The sequence below is a fragment of the Pteropus medius genome, unplaced genomic scaffold (genome assembly GCF_902729225.1).
Source record: "Pteropus medius unplaced genomic scaffold, Ma_sr-lr_union100, whole genome shotgun sequence".
Lineage (NCBI taxonomy): Eukaryota > Metazoa > Chordata > Mammalia > Chiroptera > Pteropodidae > Pteropus > Pteropus medius.
In genome coordinates this window covers 3,641,185-3,666,911 of record NW_024340692.1, presented here as the reverse complement: position 1 = coordinate 3,666,911, position 25,727 = coordinate 3,641,185, and the positions used below count along the sequence as shown (strand labels likewise).

Sequence of the window (25,727 nt, the reverse complement as noted above, 5' to 3'; positions counted from 1 at the left end):
TTATTCTACACAGACCACTAACTAGGCAGTGTGGGAGTCTTGATTCTCTTCTTACTGCCTTCACCAGCCCAGCTGCCTTCACAGAATTTTGTCCCTGGGAAGCCTGAAGAAAGACTAAAGGCCTGTGGACCAACTGAAGTTATTGGATATCCCATGAGTACCATGGTGAAACATCAAGCTACACCAAGTTAAGGTTTCTTTACCCATTCATTTAATAAATATTTATTGGGTACCCTGACTTTGTAATGTTCCCTAGTGAGGAAGCGGGGGCCGGGGGAGGGGCGGGGCACAACATTTTAAAATCTGATTTAACTGATTTTAAATTGGATTGGAGCTTGAGGGAAACAGAGTCCTGAGACACAGCCACACTAGAAGACTTGCGTTGGTTAAGATGGACAGAAAAGGTGTCTGGGAAAAAGTGGGGCTTTGGCTGACACCTAAAGGACAAGAAATTGCCCAAGCAGAGAGAGGAGTAGGGGAGTCCAGGCAGAAGAAACTATACATGCAAACACCCCAAACTGAAGAAGAGCTGTGTGTTCAGGAATCAAAGACTTGTAATGAGCTCCTTACCTACTCTCAGGAACCAGTACTCCAGAACTCCTCAGAGCCTTTGTTATGCTAATGGTGCCACGAGGCTCTATGAGGGTCCACAGTGAGTTCCTCCCAAATCTAAAGTTGGACTTCTGGAAGACCAATGCCCCCAGAATACGCTGGGAAATGTTCACCTACAGTGCTGATGGTTCTATTAGTTCTGATTGTTTCAAGACACAGGTGATTTGAAATGTGCATCACTACTCATTCTCTCACAAGGCTGCTGACACTTCAGCTAATTATTCAGAGTGTCTGATATGGTTCTTTGAATCCTGGCAGGATTCATTTACAAAGGAGATTTCCACAGATAGGCTGGTGTATGAGACCAGTTACAAATTCAAACTGAAGAGACTGTGAAAACTTGATTTTTAAGTGATTAAATTCAATGATGAAAATCATCTATATTTTTATACCCTAGGTCAAAGACGGAAAATGGGGAAAGAACAGGGCACTGCTTTTATTCACTGTCAATAAATGTACCATGAAATGTAGATTGGAAATAAGGAATATTCAGCAGCAGAAAAAACCTTATATTCCTTTATATTTACATTTTAGCATCTAATTGCTTATTTCCTTTTACTGCGATTTTGTGGGAAAATGCTTAAAATTTACCTCATTTTTTCTGTACTTTCTAAATGAATACTAGGCTCTTTACCTTTAAGATATTCCTGAATTCTTAAATCACTGCAGTTCAGGTTATGCTATGTATTTTCACCCAGCTGGCTAGTTTATGAATTACCCTGATAATCACATAAGTGAAAAGTAATTTTTATCAAAACAGTACAGGATTCTTGAAAGATATTGCTAGTCTTTTAAATGAACTGTGGCATCACTATCATCCCCCTTTTTCTTTGAACAACCTCTTCATACATGCTTGCAAGTGATAACCTGTGAATGGTACTGCTCTTCTTTCCCCTCATATCCAAAAATGCAAAATCCTATCTTTCTACATTCAAAACTATTTGTGAAACCAGGAATAGCTGTGTATTCATAAGGGACGTAGGACTGGGCCCAGAGAGAGTTAAATTAATATCCTGGCTTCACCAGTTCAACTCACCGTACATCATCATTTGCCCAGTAACACAATCTATAGCCAACTACTAACCAAGTCAATATGTGGTAAGACTAACAGCCACCCTAACTTGCCTTGATAATTATTCTCCTTTAACTGACATAATATTCAATATACTGTTGTTGAGAGCAATAATGCTAAAATTGATGCCTTGAGGGCTACAAGACAATTGAGTTTTAGCCAGATAAAATGACTTGTAGACTAACAGTGCATTATAGGGTTCCACATCCTTTGGACACACATTTTATAGTCTACTTGTGTAAAAATGTTACATATAATTATATTCAAAGTCATGTGTGCATACTTTATCATTACTACATATAATTTTTAAAATACTGACCAATAATCAAATAACAATGTTTTAGAGAAAAGGGGTTTATTTCTATAGTTTAGTTCTTGTTTTGGGGGTATTTTTTTAAATGAGCATTTTCTCACTACTTAAATGATAACGGTTTCATGTCCTTCAACATCTTGCCTTTTTTTTTTTTTCACTATGAACTGTTTTCTCCAAGGAATAAGTAGATGATAAATGCTGAATAACGAAAGGCATCATTAAAATAAAATCCATATTACATCAATTCTATCAATAAACAAGACAGAAATTAAACCTGGTATTCTCTAATGTAAAAATCATCTATGATTTTCTTAAAATGTCAATTCTAAACTCTGAATGGAGAACCAGATTAAATTTGAGATTTGTCAAAATCTACATTAAATAAAAATCAGTCATAACTTAAGTTAAAAAATAAATGACAGTGTTCTTTATATGCAATATTTCACTCCAAAATAAGACTTCATAAATGGTTAGTTTGTGGTTTTGCTGAATTTTTCTACCATATTAATTTCTCTTGCAATTTTGTATCTTTAAAATCAGAGCCCTCATACAAAAAGAAATATGGAGTATATTTTCTATGCTTGCCTTAGAGCTATGTTGAAATTTGGAGGGAAAATTAACATCTAAATAATAATTTCAAGTGAAACAAAGAAACAGGCACTAGCCAAGGCAGGACCCATACTACAGAACATCCAGCAGGTTCTGTATTAACTGACAACAAAATGCTGTAGTAAACTGGGTTAAGACGGCAAATATTCAGTCATGCAAATATCTATTTGTTTGAACAGAAAGACACCATGCATATGATCCAGATATCTTAGGCAAAAATATACACGCAGAACTGAAATACAGAATGGATGACAGAACTAAACATGGAAGTGGAGGCAATAAATACGGTACTAGATTGGGGCAAAATACTTTAGGTTTTGAATAAAGAAAAGAGTGCTTAGCCAAGCTAACAGGTCCATTCAAAAATCTGCAGAGGTTTGTGCTTTCATGTAGGGTAAAATCTATCCAAAATGGACATTAATAATCACGTTGCAGAAACGTATGCAGAAAGCTGAGGCACGGATGCGTCTTGAAGCCATTGTGCATAAGCAGGGACTGTTAAACTGGCTCCACGCTTTGTTTTTCCTGGCCCCTTCCTCCTGGACCTTGTACCCACTCATGGGCCCTGACCACCCAAGTCTTAACTTTCCACTCATCCCACTGCAATGTCCCCACCCTCAGGCAAATGAGATAATGCGAATGAAAGTCTTCTATAAACTGAAAATGTAATATATAATTATTCCTATTATCATCATCATCTCATCTTCAGAGGGCCAAATTTTCTGTGCCTTCCAAGTTAATCTCGCTAGACTAAGAAATGATGCTAACAAAAGCAGTCATGGGAGCAGACAAGTTACTCCACCTCCCCTCTTTCTCTACATCCACTCATCATCCCTCCTCTGTTCTCCTTCCCTGGCTAGCCCTTGGAGGTACCACACAGGAGAGTGACAGGAGTGGGGGAGGGGGCAGGGGTGGTGTGTGTGTGTGTGTGTGTGTGTGTGTGTGTGATTATTATTGATATTGATAACCATTATTGATGACATATTGATGACATGACATTGTGGTGTGTGTGTTATTGTGTGTGTGTGTGTTTTATGCCAAGAGAGCAAGGGGAAGGCTTGAAGCCCTCCACTCATTACATACCGAGCTGGCAGCCAGGACCCTGCACATAACACGGAGTGGCTCAGGGAATAAACCGGCTGGCAGAGCCAAAAAAACATTTTTTTTTTTTTGAAGGAGTCAATTCTCCTGGTATTACCCCATAGGAAATTTCAAAAATCACTTCAGATTCTACCTTCTCCAACTGTGATCTCCTTTGGCAGGAGGAAGTACTTCTTCATCATCCAGTGTAGTCTTTTTTGGATCCTGGGGTCTCCCAACATGCTGTTTTCAACATTTACCCTTCAAGGGTCGTAGAAGACAGATGGCCATAAAAAAAACATTTCAGAGGAAAAGTACACAATGCAAAACCACTCATAACATACTGCAAAATAGGATGAAAAAAGGCAGGGAGGTTGCGGGGGAAGGGAGTGGAGGCTGCAGGCCTCCCAGAAAAGTTTTAAGACCCTTACCAGATTGGAAGTGCCACTGACACAAAGAAGGGGCTCAAGGCTGGAAGAACAGGTGCTGTGAAGGCCAAATCTATAACCACGTCTGCATGTTTTGGAATGTGAAGGTTGACAGGTTATAAAAGCAAGGAGTTTATAGAGGTTACAGTTCTTCCTTTGATTTGGATGAAGAAGCAATAATTAGGGTACACAGACAACCAAGAAAACACCAAACCTACAAATTAAGTGTGAGAACAAGCCCTACTAAACCCAGATGAAGTATAACCTCAGATATTCACACACCCGTCACCCACCTCAAAGAGACCTCCCTTTTAGGAGGGCTACAATAGGACTTGCTGGAGCAGCCAGGAAGCTCAGGTTGTAGGGAGAGAGAGCTGGACTCAAAAAGATGCAAACAAAGCAACACTAGGCAACAGGCCACTTTTCTCTTTCTAATATACACCACTGAGGCCCCAGACAGGCCTGCTGGAACATCACTCCTTTCAAATTCCCTGACAAGCTTGCCAAAAGGACTATTTTAACCAGAAGAGGGTGTACGTGCCTGGGCCTGCAAGGGGCAGGAAGGAGACCAGGTTTCCCAAGGGCTCTCACCCAAACCCTTCTAGAGCTGGCCCCAGATACCAGCTTCAACGTCCTCCCCCTACCTGAAGGATGTACCCCCGAACGTAGTCCCGCAGAGTCCAGCCCAGGCCGTGCAGGATGTGCAGCACCTCCTCTTGCTTCAGGACACTGAAGAGACGGTCCAGCAGGATCTTTAGTCGCACAGGTACCGCTTGTGTCCCATAGAGCATCAGGCTGCTGATGTCGAACACCACGTTGGACTGCACGATCTCCACCTGCGTGGGGTGGTACAGGTGCTGCGTGCTGAGTTTATCCAAGGCTATGGTGGTCCCACAGAGTTCCGGAGGTGGGTGGGGATAAAGAGACAAAGGGAAAGGACAGAAACAGACAGAGTAGAAACAAGTTACTGGAAGTTATCAAGGCTCCATTTTCAAGTACGGTTGATCACCACAGATGTTTAAGCAAGAGCTTGCAATGTAAATAGTTCTCTTCCCACCTTCTCTCTGTGTTGTTTATAAATTGCAGAGGACAGCAAATACAAAACACTTTCAACTTTCAGAAAGAGAGCCACTGAGGATGTTTCTAAATGACTGTGGCTGACTCTAAAACCAGACTAATTAATTTGCTAATTGAACTATGGCTCGACGCAAATTATCAGGGTGTCCTCCCTTCCCTCACCAAGAAAAAAACAAACAAACAATCCCCACCTCATGCCCTAAGATCAGGCTCAAACAATATCACTTTTTTGAATAAGATTCACCCCTTGTTAAATACAAATGATTTAAAGAAGAAGAGAAGCAAGTTATTTAGACTATAGGGGTAAAACAGGAAAGCTGATGTCTGTGTTGGGGGCTCTCGAGTTAAATTAGCTAAGAGAGATTATCCGGAGGTTTAGTTCTCCCAGTTTTATCTCTTGCTGTTCGCCTGTGATATTTAGTTTAGTGTTCACTGGCATGCTCTCTAAAAATTATTCAGGAAATACAACAACAACAAAATTCAAACCATAGTTTAGTCCTTTTTCAGATGGCTCAGACCAGGGTTTAGCATCAGATGAAATGACCAAATCAAAGTTTCAGAATTTCTGTATATTTTAACTGTGTTATTTCAGCACACAAAACTGAGGATGACCATTCTCAGAGTAAATACTTTTAATGAAACTAATATTTCAACAATTAGGTCTTTTTCTCAATTCTAAGAAATTACCCTATCTAAAAGCCAAGATAAAGTCATACATTCTAGTCCCCAACCTTATCTGAATTATTTGTTTGAAACCCTACTGCAGATAATATAATCACATTTTCCCTCAGTTTCTCTAAAGTGAACAATTAAGATAACATAGTCTCATCTACAGGGCTCAAAGAGATGCTGCAAAGATTAATGAGATAATGAATGAGAGGTGCTTTGAACTCCTTAAGAGAACACAAAAGCATTAGATCAACTGTCAGAATTATACACATATGACCTTCTAGAGATTAAAACAGATAAACATGTGAGCCTGAAAGATGGTCATCTAATCTCAGGAGTCAGGCAAATGGATATCAGACAACATCCAAGCTCAAAATTCTAACCACACCTAAGAGTACCAAGGTTTCTGCAAGTTTGAACCCACTGCCTGGCCTTTCTCACCCACTCTTTCTACCACTTTATCTCATAATAGTATGTACTGTATGTACGTGTGCACTCCGAGCAACTCTTATTTTAATATACCAGTATTTCTGCATATTAATGCAGGTATTTAAAAGTACACACACACACACACTGCTTTTAGTATTTCAAATGTATTTTTTCAGGGCTCCTCCTCCACTCTCGTTTCCTCTGACTTGTGGTCACTAGAGAGTTCATGTACTCTTGATAAATTGCTTTCTTACATCCATAGTGTAAAGGCCCTTATCATTTACCCGCTGGCTTCATTCAACACATTTACTCCCAGGAATACTTTGTCAAAGAGTTCGGGTTTCCTCATACTTCATTTCTTGCAGCTGATTTGTCTGATCTTTCCTATTCTAGTAGTTAAGTCAACTTTGAATAAATAGCCTTAAAAATTAATTTAACATTTGGGAAAGATAAGGGATTCACAGCCTAGGGATTGAAGTCTTCTTTTACTCCACAGGGCATTTAGGCTGCAAAAATGAAGGAAAGAGGTATTATCCCTGTTCTACTTCAAGTACAGCTTAACTACTCAGCCTTCTGATGAGTGGCTGCTCTGCTTACAGAATCCAGTGACCAGCTCAGGGAAAGTCTGCTCCTCTCCTGTTTCCCTTTATCAACCCTCCTCGCTCACATCATTCACTTCTTCACAAAATACACTGCTAATATCACAACAAATATGAAATCGAGAGGGTTCAGTAGGGGGAAATAAAATGACGCGAAATCCTGATTTTTGTCCATGTGTTTGGACCTTGTCCCTGTGCAGGTGTGTATACCAATGTGTTCAAGGGCTCAGTGAAAAGCTGTCATGTCATTCCTCTTCCTCCCTCTCTTTAAAAAGGGCAGGCAGTTTTAGAGGATGAAGAGGACTGAATTGTCGAGGGTATAGAAACAAAGAGAAATTGTTCAGAGAACTAAAAGAGCACAGGGGAAACAGCTATGGCAAAAATATGGCCCTAGATACACTTTTGAGATCATCAGAGAATGAGAGTATTATAAGGACCTTACCTGATTCTTCTTTGTAAGTATGCCATATGTCAAGAACTAGGAATACTGTTATAAGCCACAGAAATATAAAGCAGAGGTCAACCATTTTTTTTCTGTAAAGAACCAGATAGTAAATATTTTTACTTCTTGTGGGCCATATGTTCTCTTTCACAATTACACATTTCTGCTGTAATGAAAGCAGGTGAGCCTTACACTGCTGGGTGTGTCTGTGTACAAAAAACCTTTATTTACAAAAACAGGCACCTTGCCACATTTGGGCTGTGATATGGAAGATGAAAACATGGACCAGATATTTTTTAAAATTCAATAGTAGATAAGAAAAAAGCCCTAAGAGTATGATTTAAGGAGCAATTACCTAGGAGATGAGCCATAGATGAATGCTTGAAAAATATTAAACTATCAGCTTGTAGATGTCAACTGTAAATTTTAGCATAAACATATTATCAAATATTATGAGCTGTCAAATATCCTGAATGCAACAAAATTTTTCTATTTTATAATTGTTGGATTACGCTGAGTCACCAAGCTGTTAACAACTTCTGGGGATGTCTCCGTGATGGAAAATGGCCAGTGGTGATTTTTTTTAAGTGTCACAATATCAGTAAACAGAGAACTGGACTTCTCCTAATGTGATGATCTCTCCACGTCTGAATGTGGAGAATTCGAGTCTGAATCTCAGTAGAGTTAGGAATATGAGTTGAGTCAATGGGATAAAGGAAAGTTAAGGCAAGAGTTTGTTCAGTGGCATGGAGTGGGAAAAGACAGTTACCTACTTTTATATTCTATTTGGGCCTAACCACCTACTAAATTGTCCTGGACCAATGGTATTGCCAAAACTCTATTTTAAAATGAAATCTTAACCAGAAATTGGGTATAAAAACATATAAAAGTGAAGCTACTCTTGGTGAGGCTAGCATGTTCAGCTCAGTTAAGCATCTCAGTTGGACCCCTAGAGTTCCCAGCAGCACAGTTTGAAAATGTACTTTTCTATACAGTAAGATGGAATCGATTGTTTTGCCTGCTTTGCATCTGCTCCCCTTCATTCTGGTAACAGAAACTGGATTTCCCTTTGGGGAACTACACTTCTCCCTATACTCAGTACCAGTTATTTTATAGAATAGAATATTCCTTAAACCAGGCCTGGGAAATCTGGCTTAAGGAATATTCCTTAAGTATATACCAGTCTCTTGGCCACAGGAACTCATTCAAGAATGGCCAAGAGATCTAAGTCCGAATAGTAAGATCGAATCCAGGACTTTAGTTAGAACTACTGGGAAATTTTCTTTCCTTGACATTTGTAGCTGGTAAATATGCTTGAGAACAAAAATCACATGAAAGACAGCTGGACTACAAGATGGTCTGAGAAAGACCAGATACTGACAATATTGTTTGGTCCAGAAGATATGAACATAGCTGTTCTTGAGGCTGGCACCATCCCTGGAATTTTCAGTTACACAAGCCAAAAAACTCTCTCTCTCTCTTTTTTAGTCTATTTAAAGCGGGATTCCATAACTTGTATTTAAAGAGTCTTGACTAAGACAAGGGGTACTTCTGGGGTACTTTTCTAGCTGGAGATCATGTAATTTCAAAATAGCTGTCACTGGTTTCAATGAAAGGTATGTCAGGTCCAGCTAAATGTAATTTCTCCAATGACTGGAATAAGGATTGATCTTCATCAATTTCACATCTTATACAAATTTACAAAGGGTGACAGATGCTACTAATGACATTAATAAATAAAAATAATTGTGTATGGGGTAGGAGAGAGTAAATGAAATGACTCCTTAAGTACTAACTAAATGCTAGGCATCATTCTAGGGGTTTACAATGATCTTGTATTATCCTTTAAAAAAATAAAAACATACATTATTATTATTATTGCCTATTCGGAGAGCACAGACTGAATGTTAAGTCACTGGCCTAAGGTCACTTGGTTATTTCTCCCCCCAAAACTGTTTCCACCACATATTCAGATAAACAGTCAATAAGAAACTCTGGGAACTTGCAAGTCTTTATCATGTTGAAAGGCCCCAACTCTCAGCAATCTGGGCTTCTTGCCCATCACCCTGCTGAAGCAAGCATTTCAAAGGTCACCAACACCTGCTTTACTATGAAATCCAATAGCTTTTTCCCTTCATTATTTTCCATGATCTCTCCATAGCAACTGACCTTATTGATCATCACTCCTCTTAAATGCTCTTCTTCATTCATGCATACATTCATTTATTCAGCAGCACTTATCACCAAGGTAGGTGTTGCATGCAGATGCAAAAGTAATTTATGCTGTGGACTCTACCTTCCAAGGTAGACAGATGCAAGCAATATAAATGCTATAAAAGAGATTTGAAAAAGTACTACAGGACACAGAAGAGAGGGCAACTCTGCCAGGAAGGCACGGTCTTGTAAGAAAACTAGGAATTTACAAGCAAGAAAAGAGGTGAGTTATCTAGGTAGATGGAACTAAGGCAAGGGTTCTCAAACGTTAAGTGCAGCAGAATCAGCTGAAGGGTTAGCCTGTTAAAACACAAATTGCTGGGTCACCTCCCAGAGTTTCTGATTCACTGGGTCTGGGATGAGGACCAAGGATTTGTGTTTCTAACGTATCTCCACACGATGCTGATGCTGCTGGACAGGGACAATATTTCAAGAACCATTGAACATGAGATATGTGTAAGAGAAATGAATATCCAAAGAATGTGTAACTCTTTAGGCAAAATAGTTAGAGGTAAGTAAAAAAAAAGTCAGATGGGCAGACTATAAGGCACCTTATCACTGAAGGCCAAATCCTACGGAAAGCTTACAATTTTACTTCGTATAAACAGGATATAGAAACTATTAAACATTTTAATAAGATGAAAATGATTTACAATTTCACATATAAAACTCTGACAAGAGTCTAGAAGTTCAATTAAAGCAACAGTTGTCAGCTTGGAGGACATGGCACATATTCACCAGTGACAGCGACTGACGAAGGTGCTGAATTCTGAACCTCAGCCACAGAGCCTCAACCCCTAAAGGAGAAGAGTTGAAAGGGAGATGATCATGTTTAGTTTGAAAAATTGCCACAAGTAACTCTGACATAGACCCCATACACACGCCACACTGAAAATCACACAGCTAGAGTTGGGGGTAGGGATGGCCTGGAGTCAAGCGAACAGGGTAGGAAATTTCTGCAATACTCCACTGGGAGATGCCTTACTCAGTGGACTTCAAACTATAATATGCCTGAACCTAGAGAGCATGCGAAGGCCTTCCAGGAGGTATAGGGATTCAATTTCCAGGTCCTGTAATCCCATATTTACTTTGTCGTAAAATTGATCCACCTGAGAACAGGCCTGCAAACTCATGCAGAGTATCCATTCCTATTTCACCTTTGAAAGTTGTACCCTGCCTTCTTTACAAAATAAAGGTATAATCTGATTTGACTTATATGATGCACTGGCCCAGGGTATAAAACTCTCCTGGGTGCCAAAATAATTGATGACTTTTAACTGCTTCATGAAAGCCCCCTTTAATGATTAATAAAAGCACCAAGAATCTGCAAATGGGCCTGCTTTCCTTGACTATACATATATGATTAAAGAGTAGCTAAAACCTGAAATTTAGGTCTATTGGAATACTCAGAATTCAAATAAAATGTAAAACGGGGCAACAGTAATATACTCGCCTCTTGCATTCCTGTCTGTTTTAATAACATATCACTCTTTAGTAAGTATCCTGTGACAGCAAAGCAAAAATGTCCAATACTGAAAATGGCTACCCTCTCCCATCCCACATACTCTAAGGTAAGCCATTCTTTTCAACTATTCCTGATACTCATCCCTAGGACGTGTCATCTCCTGGAAAGAAAAGGCCCTGAGCACATGTAAGTGATGCCTAATCTCTTAAATTTAATTTGAATATTTTCCTGGACCTACCAAAATCTGTAAGATATTCTGGATAAAACCTGTGGACAGAAATTTTACATGATTTCTTACAGAAGCTATGTTTATCATTTAATAAGATAGTTACAACTCATTTACAAAGAATATCAAAATGTTTATTTTAGTTATAATTAATGATCATTTTGAGCTTATAAAATTTTCCTCATCCAATTAAAAATAAAAATTTTAAAAATTATGATTTAAATGCCAAAAAACTTAATTTTAGCAGTATATAAAACTTCTTTCATTAAACATTTATAAACATTTATAAACATTAAACATTTATAAAAAAGTTTAACCATAAGAACTTGCAAAATTAATAAATTTTTTTGTATATGAACTTTATCTAATTTGTTCCTAAAGTCCAACATGATACACACAAGGAACCACATTATCAATGTAAATATCATGACTTCTGACAGACTCCTCACCTCATAAAAAGCTTAAATTATATATTATAGTACATTATTGCTTATTAATAAGAAATAACATTTCTATTGTAAACCAAATAAATTAATTTTACTAGCTCCACATTTTATTCTGGACTGTTTTAGTAATCTACAAAATGTAGTCCATAATTTATTGATGTTTTAATAATTTTTCTCAAAATGTATATTAATGCATTTACTTGAATTAAAATGTGAGTTCAATTTTTCCAGTGAAAATTAAGTCAGATTTGGCAGTCTGATTTGACCTAAGCACTGGTGGAAATTTTCATCAATTAGGATAGCTAAATCTGCAGTGTTAATAAGAATAATGACTTAAAGCAATAATTTAAAGTTCTCAGTGTTTGAAAAGTGTTTGTTGTCCTGCAGATTAAGGACAGTTTCTAGGGACAGCCTCCGAGGGTTTCAATCTGAGCTCTGGTACCTACTTGCTGTATGACCTCGGCAATTTATTTAGCATATGAAATTATCAGGATGGCTCTTCATTTTCAAAGTTCTTTTGGAGCCAGGAAAGCTAAAAGCTTGAAGACCCCTACCTTAATTTCAAGGGAAAAGGAAAGGAAAGTACAGAATTCAAGCCCAAACCAAGAAGTACAGTAGTAAAACAGATGCTTGGAGCAAAGGTGAGGCAGGGTTACAGGATGCGTTCGGAGGACTGAAGGGAGGTTAACTGAGATGCAGGGGAAACAAGGATTCCAGAGGAGCCTCTCTGTGATGATCTACCTCTAGGAACTCAACTACTCCTATACTCTGCAGGTGATCCCTAACCTATAAATTGAGCTTTACTCGAGCTCCATGCCCTCAATTTCAAACATGTACTTGACTCCTATTGCTGAGAAAGGTTGGACTAAGAAACTAGGCCAAAATGCTTGAAATGATGCCTTTATTTTGGGGAAAGAGAGGGAGTTATTTTCGGATTGGATATGTCAGAGGTGCACACTGAAAAGAATGTTGTGAATTTGAGAAAAAGGAAAACAAAGATAATCACCCATAAACCCACCACCCAAAGGCGACATTGTCCACATGTTGATATAGTTTTATCTACTTTTTTTATCCATGATTTTACATAGTTGAGGTCGCACTACGGATACAAATTTCTATCTTGTTTTTCTCACTGAACACAATATAGCAAGAATATTCAAAATTATCTTGGACTACTTAGCTTTCATAAATTTTTCCAGCGATGTTTCCCCTGGATCCAATCCCTCCTTTCTGGCCTAACCTCTATCACTTTACTACAGGTTTTTAGACTCTCAAACTCCATACTGCAAGTGACTATGGGCTGGTCTGATCTACCTCTGTTCTCTCTAGCCTAATACAACCTTAATACAACCTTTAAGTCAGTCTTCTCAAAATACTGTTTACAATGTCTCTTCTCTGCTCTAGGGTTTCCAATGGTGCCACCTCCCCACCTCCAACAATAATACACAAATCCTTAACTTGGGTCAGAAGATCCTGGACAAACTTACTTTTGGTCACTAATGAGTATTTCTAGGCCCTATGCTAAGCTTCGGAGATTTAGTGAAGAACAAAGCAGATGTGATGCAGACCCTCTTGAAGTTAATAGACTAGTGATGAAAGCAGGCTTTTAAAAACTACGCATTAACACATAGAATTACAAAACTGGGTATGTGACATGAGAACATAATGTAAATGGGGTAGGGGGTGGGGTGTTCCAGGCAAAGCCAATTCTGCTAGGACAGGAACAATGTCCTAGCACAAAATGAAGCTGGAGAGAAAAGCAGAGTTCCCATACGCTGAGCTACATTTTTCAGATTTTCTATTTTCAATGCCATTCCGTAAGTGTCTTTCTTCTTTCTTATTTACCTTTTGACTACCCTTTTCTCTAGCTTCAATTCAAGTTCTATTTTCTTTTCCTATGAACACTGGAGAAGTCTCTTCATCTAAGAGCAAACTTACTCAACAATGATGACACATATGTGTGCCAGTATGTTGCCCATTTACCAGATCACTTACGTGCCTATTTTATAACAAAAGCTTGATGTTAAGCAGCAACTTATTACATCTGAAACAATTACTCAAGCCTGTTTAGTCCTCATATTGTTGAATGGATAAACACAGTAAAGTGTACACAGAATAGGACAAGGCCATTATGTATTTGCCCTGAAGGGCTAAATGTATGATTCCACTGTGTCACCAAATTCTTAATTTCACCTATATCCCTTTCTCAACCCTATCTTTTGCATTTTATACTCCTCTAGAGAGAACAGTGGGGGTAGATAATTAAGGCAGTTTAGGGTATGAGTTGGAGATGCTAGCTGGGCAGGAATTCTAACCAAACTTTGCATAATTTATTCCCTTACTTGGAGGCATCCACTGGATTTCTAGGTAAAAACAGTATAAACTCCAGAATTGTTAAAGAAAACAAGCTTAATATCAGGGTGCCAGAATAGGTCATAATGAATAGACATTATAATAATAGGTACTATGAAAATCATAGTACAGATCACTAGATTTATGATAAATGTGCTATATTTATAGCCTCATAGCTATAGAAAAAGGTACAGTATAGACTATGGAAAGGGGTCAGAAAACAGTGATCCCATAAGACTGTAAGAATAGCATCTATAAAGAAGAGATTATTTTTTCTTTTGTAAAAGGCCTGGAGAAATAAAAAGCAAACTCCCTTTAGTATGCAGAATTTTATCAGGGGAAAAAAAAAAATATGGGTACTAGTTAGAAAAAAAATTCATAAGAGCTTCTTAAATTGTGAATTAGGTGACTGAGGGAACATAATTTGCCGGGATTTCTTTAAAATGCCAGAAACAGAAGCTTAAACTGGTGACTTTCTGACTATAAAACAAAGAAATTGAGGCCTGGATATAATTTCAATAAACACTTTGAGAGGATCTATAGTTTTCCAAAGGAAAGTGGTGGCTAAGCCACAAGACACAAAAATGACACCTAGATCTGGATGAAGAAAACTCACTTCTGTCAAGAACAGAATCACCAGAAGAACAAAAGCCGCAATTTTTGTGGTTCATTAATGTAAGTGCGTATGTAAATGTAAAATAAGTATAAAATGTAATGCAAAATACATAATAAACATAAAGTAATATGTACTTTTAACTGTATTGCTAACTTAAAGAACAAAGTAATGTCCTTTATAAAATTCAGTTTTCAAATGTATAATAAAATAGTGCTGGGAGTGGGTCAAGGGTGGTTATATAAAAACTTGTATCTGTCAAATGCAATGTGAATAACTATTTTTTTATTTCAACTTTTAATAACAGGAATTACTCCCCAAATCTTCAAATAAATTAAAATAAATGTAAATCTGTAATTCTACAGACTTCACTTCCAATATTCTCTGTGAAGGTCACAGAAATAAGGACATATTCAGATACTTTTTTCCCTTAATGTAGGAGTATAAAAGTGCTTTTCACTGATCCTAGAAAATTGGCTCTCAGTGATAGTTTATAGTTCTTAGTTTTCCACAACTTTTTTTTTTTTTAAAACATAACTTACTTTAAAAGCCAAATTCAAGTGACTTAGGTGGTTTTCACAGGAATATGCTTGAATATTTCAGGCCTTGATGTCCAGTGTACTCCGCCTAATAGCTGTTCAGGCACAGCAGTGGGAAGCTTATAGCCATTCGATAAAATAAGAAGTGAGCAAAGTGGAGTGATTTTTCAAAGCCACCTACTTTGCAGAGTAAAACAATTAAAAATCTGTATGAAATGATCTAAAAGGAAGCCTTTTATTTCACTAATTTCCAGTCCTACCCTGGATATTTTTAAAATTTTAAATGCTAATTTGAAGCAATTTTATATTAAAAAATATTAAAGCAGCCTTATTCTTTTATTTTGGTAGAAAGCCAAGTAAGCTTTAAATTGCATGGCTAATTGTTTTGAGAACTCCATGTCTCTTGCTTCAACTCCCCTTAGGATTCCAAATTATAACAGCATCAAATGGTCAGCTTTTAGGAGCTCTAGGTCCCGGAATACTATTTTAATTGCCAATTGATTAACATTTAACATGTGTTTTTAGCGAATTGTTTTATGGAATTTTTTTTCCACAATTACTTTAAGAGTTCAAAAATGAAGTTGTTAGTAACAGATTTTATTAGAACAATTTCTAGGGTCAGATTTTAAAGTTCTGATTACTTATAAACAGAATATTGTTCTTTCCTACTTCAAATACCGAGGCCATAACCTTTCAATTTATAAAGGTGGGTGGCTCTTCGTTCTTGCTAATATGACCAATAATTTCCAATTATATCACACTTTATAATATGCACACTATACCCAATATAATGATATGTCATTTCGATGTAGCTAGCCTGTGAACTTGTACAGGTTTAATGGGATTTTGCGTATTTAGAATTTCATCATAAAGGGGCCCTTTGGAATCATTATGACATCAATCCTTTCCCATTATAAGACTCAGCTGTCTTACTAGGCAAGAGCATCAGTGCGGGAGGCAAAGGCTTAACTTACCCTGTAGATTGTAAGCCAGATCCTAATAAAAGCCACAGCACTTGGGGGAAAACATTAGTAAATTGCAATGATGACATATTAAAAACTTTTTAGTGAATCAGGGGATCAATCATGAAGGCGGGCAATGATTGCTACTAAGAGAAAAATTCCTTGTGACTTGAAGAAATATTTAGATCTGCACATTTTATTCACTACTTTTGGGGGAAAGAACTATGTAATTGGGAGCAAATTAAGTACAAAATAACTCATGTTCCATTTAAGTCACAACTTTCTAACTGTAACTGTCAAGGTTGAATTAATTAGGATATTTAATACCAAGGAGAGAGGAGGCTTGTTTCTAGAATTTATTAAGAAAAAAAGAAAAGGAGTGATATGCAGCTAAAAGAGTTGATCCCCAAGCTTGATGATAAAAACTGTCAGCCCTTATGTGTGAGGATTTATTTTCTTTCTTGAACAAACAGTGTTAATGTTTTTAAGTCAAAAAAACTCCACTGAGCCTCCAAAAAGCCTGATTACATTACTATATCTTATACACCTTATGTAAATGCTCCTTGATTTTTTTGTTGTCCCATAATACATGAAGAATAAGTATACTCTTATGGGCCATTATGAATGTGATTCTAAACGGTAGGAAGGGAAGAGGGACAAAAGTAGTTCCAGTGAGCTCCCATTGTCCTATGGATTATAATCATCCCTAGTTGACAAGTAGCTCTGAGAGTATGTGGATATGCACACACACCCACAATTAGTCCAGGATAGAATTTGAGCTCCACTTGAGACTATGTAGGTAATATTTCAAACTGATTGGCATTTCCCCCCGTGGCCTTATGCATAACAAAGTCTTCACAACAGACTTTGGAAATCATTAAAGTCTGACTGAGGCACACATAAAAGTAGACTGTCAACGCTTGGTTATTCAGAAGCTCACTCTTTTGGCTAGTAGATGAAAAAAGCTCTTGGTTTTACTTCTCCATGGCCCACTTTTGGGGGCATATCTTTCTTCATTAGCAGCAAGTCCATCAGAAGGTGGTAAAGGGAAAAGAGAAAATTTAATCTGCAAACTTGACAGTAAATCTAGGAAGGGACTTGGTAATTGAATCTACATGCTGAAACCAGGTTTGGGGATTATTATTATTAGTGCTCCTGTTCTAACCAATCTCTAGTTGTCAAAGCTAGCTGAAAGCTGACTACACAAACCTTGCTTTATGTCATTTATAGATCAATGAATTAAATGTATGCTGACTACAAACACATTCCATTTTAAAAGTAACTACTGATATATGCTACTTGAACGACCATGTAAGTCCTTTTAATAAATAAACAAAAAATGAATTCTGTAAGAGAATAATCATCTTACCCTCAATTTATAAGCTTTAAAGACTTAATTTTCTTGAAACAGCATATACCTATATAAGAATTTCACTAAGGAAACATTGTAAATGCGAGGCATATTTTATTTTTGATAGAACATGTGCTTTAACTCTATAAGATGAGGTGAAAATGTATTTCAAAATTGAGAGAAAGTGGTAATACAAAAAGTCAGCATCTGGTAGGAAATACCTAAAAGAAAGAAATGATTATATTCTGTCTTTATTTTTAATGAACATCACCTTTGTGTCACAAGTATTTTTCTTTCCTTCTCTTAGTAAGTCAGCCTGAAATCTCATTCTAAATCTATAATCAATCTTTCTTTTTTCCCCCTACTGTAATCCCTTAAAACTCCAGGCTATCACACACACTTTTGACACTGATGTGTGTTTTCTTCTGGATTGCTGGATCTGCTTAATGTATATATCAAATATCGAACTGCTTTGCATCCGTGAATGGTAGAATAAAAGACTCTATATAAAGATTTGCTCATAAAAAGGGTTAAGAAGGCAGTCTCAAATATGATGAAAAGTCTAAACTAACCAATTTTTAAATCCGAGAGCAGAAAATGTTAAGGACTAGAGCAATGCTGGCTGATTTTTGCACCAATGTAATCAATGAATGATTGACAGGGAAACCTTAAAGTTACCATTCCATTCTCCACTAGCTGACTGTTTGACACCTGTACGTTATCAACAAGGCTAAATATTTTTAAGTTTAGGCCACTAGCAAAATAACACTATTTTATACCACCACAAATATTTAATGGAGCTCCAACTTTCAGAAAAGAAAAAAAGTCTTGAAATGATGTGAATAAAGAAACCAAGGGAAGATACCAATTAATGCTTTGAATTCCGGTTACCAATTTGATAATGAAAATGACCTTAATTCCTAATTAAAAGAAAAGTTCTATCAATCAGTACCAACAGGCACAATCAAGAAAATAAATCCAAATTTTAAAGTGTAGCAATTTTTCCTTTAGATATTTTACTGTATTTAAAAACCAGTAATCGAAAACACTTGCCAAGTTCATTTAGTCTCTGACTGAGGCACACATATGTGATCTCCTAATTTACAGCTTGCACGTACAGATGTTCACACTTAGTAAAAGGGCTTCTTAATAGCTTTTTTTAATTAAAAGTGTGTTGATAATAGGTGTTTTAAACATATCCAAACAACACAGCTGAACTGACAAATGCCTGTCTTCATGCCTCACCATGTCTCACATTGTGGCAAGATTTTATAAGAAAGAAAAGATTATGACTCAGTCACATGTATATAGGATAAATGTTACCCCAAAAACCTCCAAATGAAATCTTTCATTAATTTTTCTCTCTATGATCTGTTTCCAAGTAGAAAATGTTAGATTGCTACTAGGTTTATGTAGCCGAAAGCAGAACCACACAGTCTTTGCTTGCTGCCTGCAGTTTTTTTCTTCACAAAACTTTGAACCCCATCCAGCTTTGACACACTGCCTCTTCAGTTAATAACTATCAAGTTTCCCCTTGTCTCCTGTCTACTTTTCTTTGAGGCAATTGCGCACTCAGCACCCCGAGATAATAACACACATCTATAAGATAAAAGCAATGGCATTAATGTAATTGTCTGCCTCTCTCTCCTTAGCCTAATCTTTTTTTCCTTCAGTTTTGACTGCCTGTGTGACACCTGTTTTTGTCTCCTCTGATCCTACGACAGGTTTTCCGCTGACAAGGTTTTTGCCTGACAGAGATTCTGCAGACAAGAACATAATAAAATATGAAGAACTGCTTGTCAGAGTTTCTGCCAATGCTCACATGAAATAAAGAAAAAATGACTCTTTTTAATAAGGGGCCCTGTGATGGTCGCTTTTGGCATGTCAGAAAAGAGACCTCCCTGGCCAATTTCTCCAAGCCAAACAGGTGTTTTTTCTCTTATGTTAGAGGTTGATTTGTTTTTTAATTTTTACTGATAGTGGAAAACATGAACAGCTAAACGGGGGAAGAATTTTTAACCCTCGGATTTTTACAAGCAAAATAGTATTGAAGAATTACGAAATAAAAGTGGAAGATATTTTACTCAAGACCATATCTTCTGAATAAAACAAAAATGTCAACACGTTAATGATCCAATAAATTTAACTTCTCTAAAATCCACTTCCTGGTTGGTTAGGCTGATAAAACCTCCCACCTACCCTTCATTTGTTTTGTTGTCTGAAAACACAAGGGAAAAAGCAAAGGTGAAAGTAGAGTGAGGGCTGGAAAAGAGAAATGCAGAAACTGGACTAAAGGTGAGGTGTTTGCAGACTATGTTAACCACTTAAAATGGGAAAAGGCTGCTAGAAAAGAAACTAGCAATTAAGAAACAGAGACTTTCAGACACATTTAAGAGCTGTCATAAACCTTTGTTCCATGTGCTCCCACTATAAGAGATGCTGGAATGGGTATCAGTACACAGAGACGAGGAAGTGCCCTGCCTGAACCCCAAACTAGTGGAGGGATCAGTATTCCATAGAAACTACCCCTCTGGTCTACGTAAAGTGCCCCATGAACATTACAGAAGGTAACACTTAACTGCTCCTGGTACTCTTTCCTGATGACCAGGACAGAGGAAAGATTGGACAGGATCAATAATGCAGCAAGTGTGGAAGCACGAAGGGCTAGGAAAGAGTTTACAGTGATGAGTGAAGAGAGGACAAGAGCCTGGATTTTGGTTTTTAGGATTCTCACACCAGTTCTAACTATTCTACCAGCAAATCACTTTAACTTAAGCTTCAGCTCCCCAAATACATTGTCTAACACCTAGGGTGTACAAGAGCCTTGTCCAATAGCAATATAATTCAAGTCATGTGTAATTTCAATTTTTCTAGTCTCAATGAAAAAGTAAAAAAAATGAAAAAATATTTTTTATTTCAAAATGTTTAATATACATTAAAATATTATCAATATGTAGACAACATAAGAACAAACCTTAGTGAGATACGGTATATTCTTAAGATTAAATGTCCAACATCTGGTGTATACTTTATACTTACAATATATCTCAATTTGGACTAGATACATTTCAAGTGCTCAAATCCACAATAGCCAATTCTAGTTTCCTTTTTGCACAACCAATTCTAGAGTTTCCTTTTTATTCCTTGGCCCCATGTGAATTTAAGGCCAACAAGTCCATCCGTTCAATCAGATGGGTTTGCACTTGCATTTGTAGTGTCACTTGACCATACAAGCAGGTTGGGGGCGCCTAGGAGGCCAAAGTAGGGATTTCCCTGGGTATCAAGGAACAGCCCCAAGGAGAAAGGGACCTTACTACTGGGCCCCGTAAAAGACATTGCTTATGAGTCTATCCAGTTGTGGCAGTTAACTTCTTAAAATACTTTCCATAAGATGCTTCCATATATGTTCACTAACTAGTAACAGATTAATTCAAGAAGCTTTTGAAGAGATACAAATATCTACATTTCTAAAAGGCAAAACCTGATAAGAAATGGGATGCATAAACAACATTTTATGCTTCCCAGTCAGTCTATAAGTCAAAGTACCATATTTATCTCATCTGGTAATTTCACTCTTCAATATAGAAAGGTGGAGGGGCATGTCCCAGTTGGAAGAAGTCATCACTTATGACACAACAGAGAAGGAAGAATAGTTGAGTATCGACATGATATTGCTGAAGCATACTGAGTTCCTTATGACGCAGCTGAATCTAGTTTATCTGAACAATACATCCTAAGTAAAATGAGAGGACTTGGGTGTATTTCATTTATAAACCCTTTCAATTTGTGTTCTGCTTAACCTGGTGAACTCCAGTTAATTAAGATGTTCCTATAAACAATTAAGCTTCCTGTAGGATCGTTAGCAAGATATAAAAATTTATGATGTAATAAAGGGTAATAAAATGATAAAGTGGTTAGCTCATCAAAGCGCTTCGCATGTAAGAATATAGATGTGAAAGAGGCAAAAAGTAGCTTTAACGCTGTTTAAAATTCATCTACTTCTGGTTTTTGGAATTTCAACAGACAAGTATTCCTATAATTCATTTCAACTGGTCAGCACTTTTCAAAATGTGACTTTTGGTATAAAGTGTTTCCTACCTCTGTTCAAATAACGGCTCTAGTAAAATTTAAAGGGAGATGGAAGGTATTGAACCGTCCTGGATTTGCAGGGAAAAACAGTTCACGTAGGAACACTTGGCCCCACAGCCAAAAGAATTGGTGACCTAAACTCTGCCAGTGGGATCTGAAGAAGCCTCCCCTGGGAGGGGAAGGAAGCTCACACTATCACTTATCTCTGTACCTTAGCTGAGGCTCTAGAGTTATCATTAATATTAAGTCCACTGCTTCATTTAATCCTCTTAAAAACCTCACTGTGATACTTAGGTATATTCTTGTTAGTATTTGAATTTACAGGTAAAAGAACTGGGGCTTACTAAATAAAGACAGTAATGGGGTTTGACCACTGCCCTGGCCACACCCAACTTTTAACCACTAAACTATGCTAAAACATGTCTGTGATGTCCTCAAGGTGGAAGTTTTACCTATGTAAGAGCTTAATAATAAAAACAACTAATAATTAAGTCAATTATCTCATTTAATCTTAAATCGATTATCTCGTTTAATCCAAGTAGGCGTTATCATTATGCACATTTCACAGATGATAAAACAGAGATTACATAACTTGGCCAAGGTTCTACTGATAGTAGGTGGTAGAGCCAGGATGGGAACCTCAACAGAGCTACACTCGAACCTACTGTTCTATCATGCCTCCCATTTGTGTACCTGAAGCTTTTTTATACCCTGGAGCTCCGGCTCTATGTATTTCAACCTCAAGATCCTCCATAGACACTCCTTAGCAGTGGATGGCACTATACACTTTAGAGGCCAGAATTTACCAGATGCACCTCCTGTTTCAGCTGAATAAAATGAAGCTAGAGAAAAAAAATCTGGAGAGCTAAAAGGCAGAGAAAGCCCAGGACTTTGAAGGGGAGGCACTTCTTATGCTGTGATTAAAAAAAAAAATAAAAAAATTTAGGGAGTTCAAAGTACCACCTGAAAGGTGGGCAGGCAGAGAAACAAATCAAAATAAGCAGCTCAGGGACACAATAGAATACAGTTAATGCTATTAATCAAGCACCGAAACTTTGCACTTGTAGAGATGTCCTCCTTTCCCTCTAAAGCTAATCAGTGGTGATCAGGGAGTAAAGGAGAGAAGCAAAAGAGGGTATGATGCCCTCCGGTCAACAAAGAATGCATACCTGTGCCAAGCAGGAAATGGCCTTGTTTTTGCTCTCTAAAATAAAAACAAGTGGAGAAATGTGCATGGACTTTATCCATGGCAAGACCGGGACCCAGCTGCCTCACCTGAGCTGGAAGGTGGCTAAAAGCTGTTTTCCCTAATTAAAAGAGAACACAGTCAGGTTTCAGTCTGGAAGAACTAAGTCTTCTATAAAGCATTAGGTTCCTACTTCTCCCAAACCAGTGTACCAGGGGAAGAGGACTATGGTGCTTCTATTCACCTGTTTCTAAGCAAAGCTCTAGAAGCATGACCACCTGTATCTTCCCAAAGGATAAAGTTTTCCCTTTACCATTGAGAAGCCTGAATTTACTTCCTTGTGCTGAGGACTCGTTAATACCTTTCTTACATGTTTCACTAAATCCTAAATAACCCCCTGCAACAATTTTCTCCCAGAGCAAAATTCACTCTTCTTGGGACAATCTCCAGGGCAATCAGAGGGAGGCCAGCACTTTCTTGTAGGTTAATATCTGGGAGCATTACCTTCCTGAGTTGTCAGAAGAAACTCAATTTTATTTACTCCCCTCTTTTGATCTTGACAAATTTACAAATTATCTCACAGAAACTACTGCTAAGTTACTCAGAATGAGCATGATGTCATAGAAACATCATATTTTATTGCTTATGATGAGGACTTCTATTTGGTGTGAGAGGGGGAGAAAAAAGATCGAGAAGGAAAGGTTATTACTATTTTAGTTACACTAGCTTTTGTACTCAAGGCAAGGAGAATATTATAGTGTTACCAGTTGGGGATAAACTGCTTTCACAGCTGTTTAGACAATTCATAAGAAAGGCACAGACTGCAACAAATAATAAGGACATGTGACTTTCATGAGATAAAATGAAAAACCAGTGGTTTTGAATTGCCCTGCTGAAGTCCTTATAAGGTTCCATGCCACCAATAAATCTGCAGAATTTGTAAACATTATACTGAGATCTTGTGATTCTCAATGTAAGACTGACATAATCAAAAGGTTTTTGATAATAGAATGCTCAGAATCAATGGCTTTGATTTATGCAAATTAGGCCTAACAAGGATTTTCTTTTAGGTGTTTAGCAAATAAAATTTAGCAAATAAAAATGCAGGACACTCAGCTAAATTTGTATGGTACATGTTTACACTAAAAAAAATATATTCATTGTTTACCTGAAATTCAAATTTTAATGGGTTGTTCTATATTTTCTTTTATATGTCTTTTTTCATGAGCTCTAATTGATATATAGCATCATATTAGTTTTAAGTGTATACCATATCTGATCTTTTCAATTTGGGTGATGGTCACTTATGATGATACTGTTCTGATAAGACATTAAATACAGAGCTGAGAATACAAATTCAGTGATGCTAAAAAAAAAAAGTGAAAATTACTTTCAGTGAATTATAAAAAAGAAAGGTTTGAAATTAATGGATTATATGAATATTAAGTCTTACAGGACATTAAACCATAAAGCTGGTTGCTATATGACACTAAATTAACTTTATACTGCTCACCATTTCCTGTGGCTCACCATTTCACAGAACTGAAGACCTGAAGGATACCTGGCACAGTAATTTACATATGATGAATGTTTAATAAATATCTATTCATTGATGATCCAGATGATACAGACCAAGTCTACTCATTTAACAGTAAAAATTTCTGTATAGTTTGGAAACTGGAAGGGAAGTAGCTGGGTTGATGACCAACTAAAGTAATAAATATTATCTTTTCCTTGAATGAACTGCAAATAGTAAAGACAAATCACATTTATAGAACATAATAAAGGAAAGGTCCTGAGAATTCCAGTGCAGCAAGCATTTTCATATGCAGACCTCGGTCAAAGGAAATAACTACCGTTAATTCAGACTGCTTAGAAGTGAATGAGAATTCCAGTATCACACAGCTTGTTGGAATGACATATCCTATTGGTTTAAAGCCAAAGTATTCTACAAAGAAAATAATTTGCACTGAGAATGCTGCTGTGGGGTTCATTAAACTGTGTAATATATTTGTTATTCACCAAGCTTCATATCCTTGTCAAATGCTAACCAGACATACCAAGAAACTGGAATTTTTCTTGAGGTAATTGTATGAAAAATTACTGATCTAGTAAAAGAAAAAATTACCTTTTTAAAATCTGCCCATCTGTTTTACAAAATACACCCTATCATGATAAAAAAAATATGTTTACAGTTGTCTTAGATTATCATTAAATATTTTCTAAAATCATTTAGAAAATATTTTAAAAATATTTTTACAACTTTTATATTAATTTAATGGTTTAGAAATAAAGTCTTTATCTAGACTGTGGACATCAAAACTAATTTGCAAATAATAAATAAAAATGATTTAGTACTATAGTTCTTAACCATGCCTCCAGTTTTTCACAAAGGCAACTAAGTCCTATTGGAAAGGGTCAAATGCAACAAACTGAATTTCTATTAACATAAAAATTTATGTCACTAGAAAAGAAGCCCATTACTGTTTTTATCCTTATATCTTATTTTGGCACATTTGAACCACTCAGAATTAAAACTTGTAAGATATGTGGTTGTTGTTGTTTTTTAAATTTTTTTCAAGACACACTTCATTTTAGGTGAATAAAGAGCTTAGAAAAGACAGTGCAAAAGAGGGGGAAAAAATACAGTTGTTAAGTCAATTAAATGACAGTATGCTGAAGTCCTTTATCCAAGAACTTTAAACAGAAATACCGCAAAATTAGAAACTCTGGGCTATTTCTGGCATACCAACTAAGTTATTATTCACTATAATATGGACATTCTATACCAAAAAAGCTTATTTTAAATAAAGTTAAATACAATAAAGCCCTGCTTTCTATTACCAAAGCGAAAGAGCTGAACTTCATTAATGGGGAAAAATGGCAGGAAATCCTTTATTAATTCAGTAGGAAATATATATTTATATTCCAGGAACCGTTTTTTGTTTTTTGTT

At 36.8% G+C, this 25,727-nt stretch overlaps 1 protein-coding gene across 31 annotated transcripts in view; it reads right to left on the bottom strand.

Annotated features, from left to right (window-relative positions):
* Nucleotides 1-25,727, bottom strand: part of BNC2 (basonuclin zinc finger protein 2) — a 390,244-nt gene that overhangs the window by 111,412 nt on the left and 253,105 nt on the right. For all 31 annotated transcript variants that reach the window (XM_039872019.1, XM_039872532.1, XM_039871502.1 and 28 more), the window contains one exon: nucleotides 4,759-4,994. In XM_039872019.1, coding sequence (XP_039727953.1) covers nucleotides 4,759-4,994 — 236 coding nt within the window. The remainder of the gene's footprint in view (nucleotides 1-4,758; nucleotides 4,995-25,727) is intronic.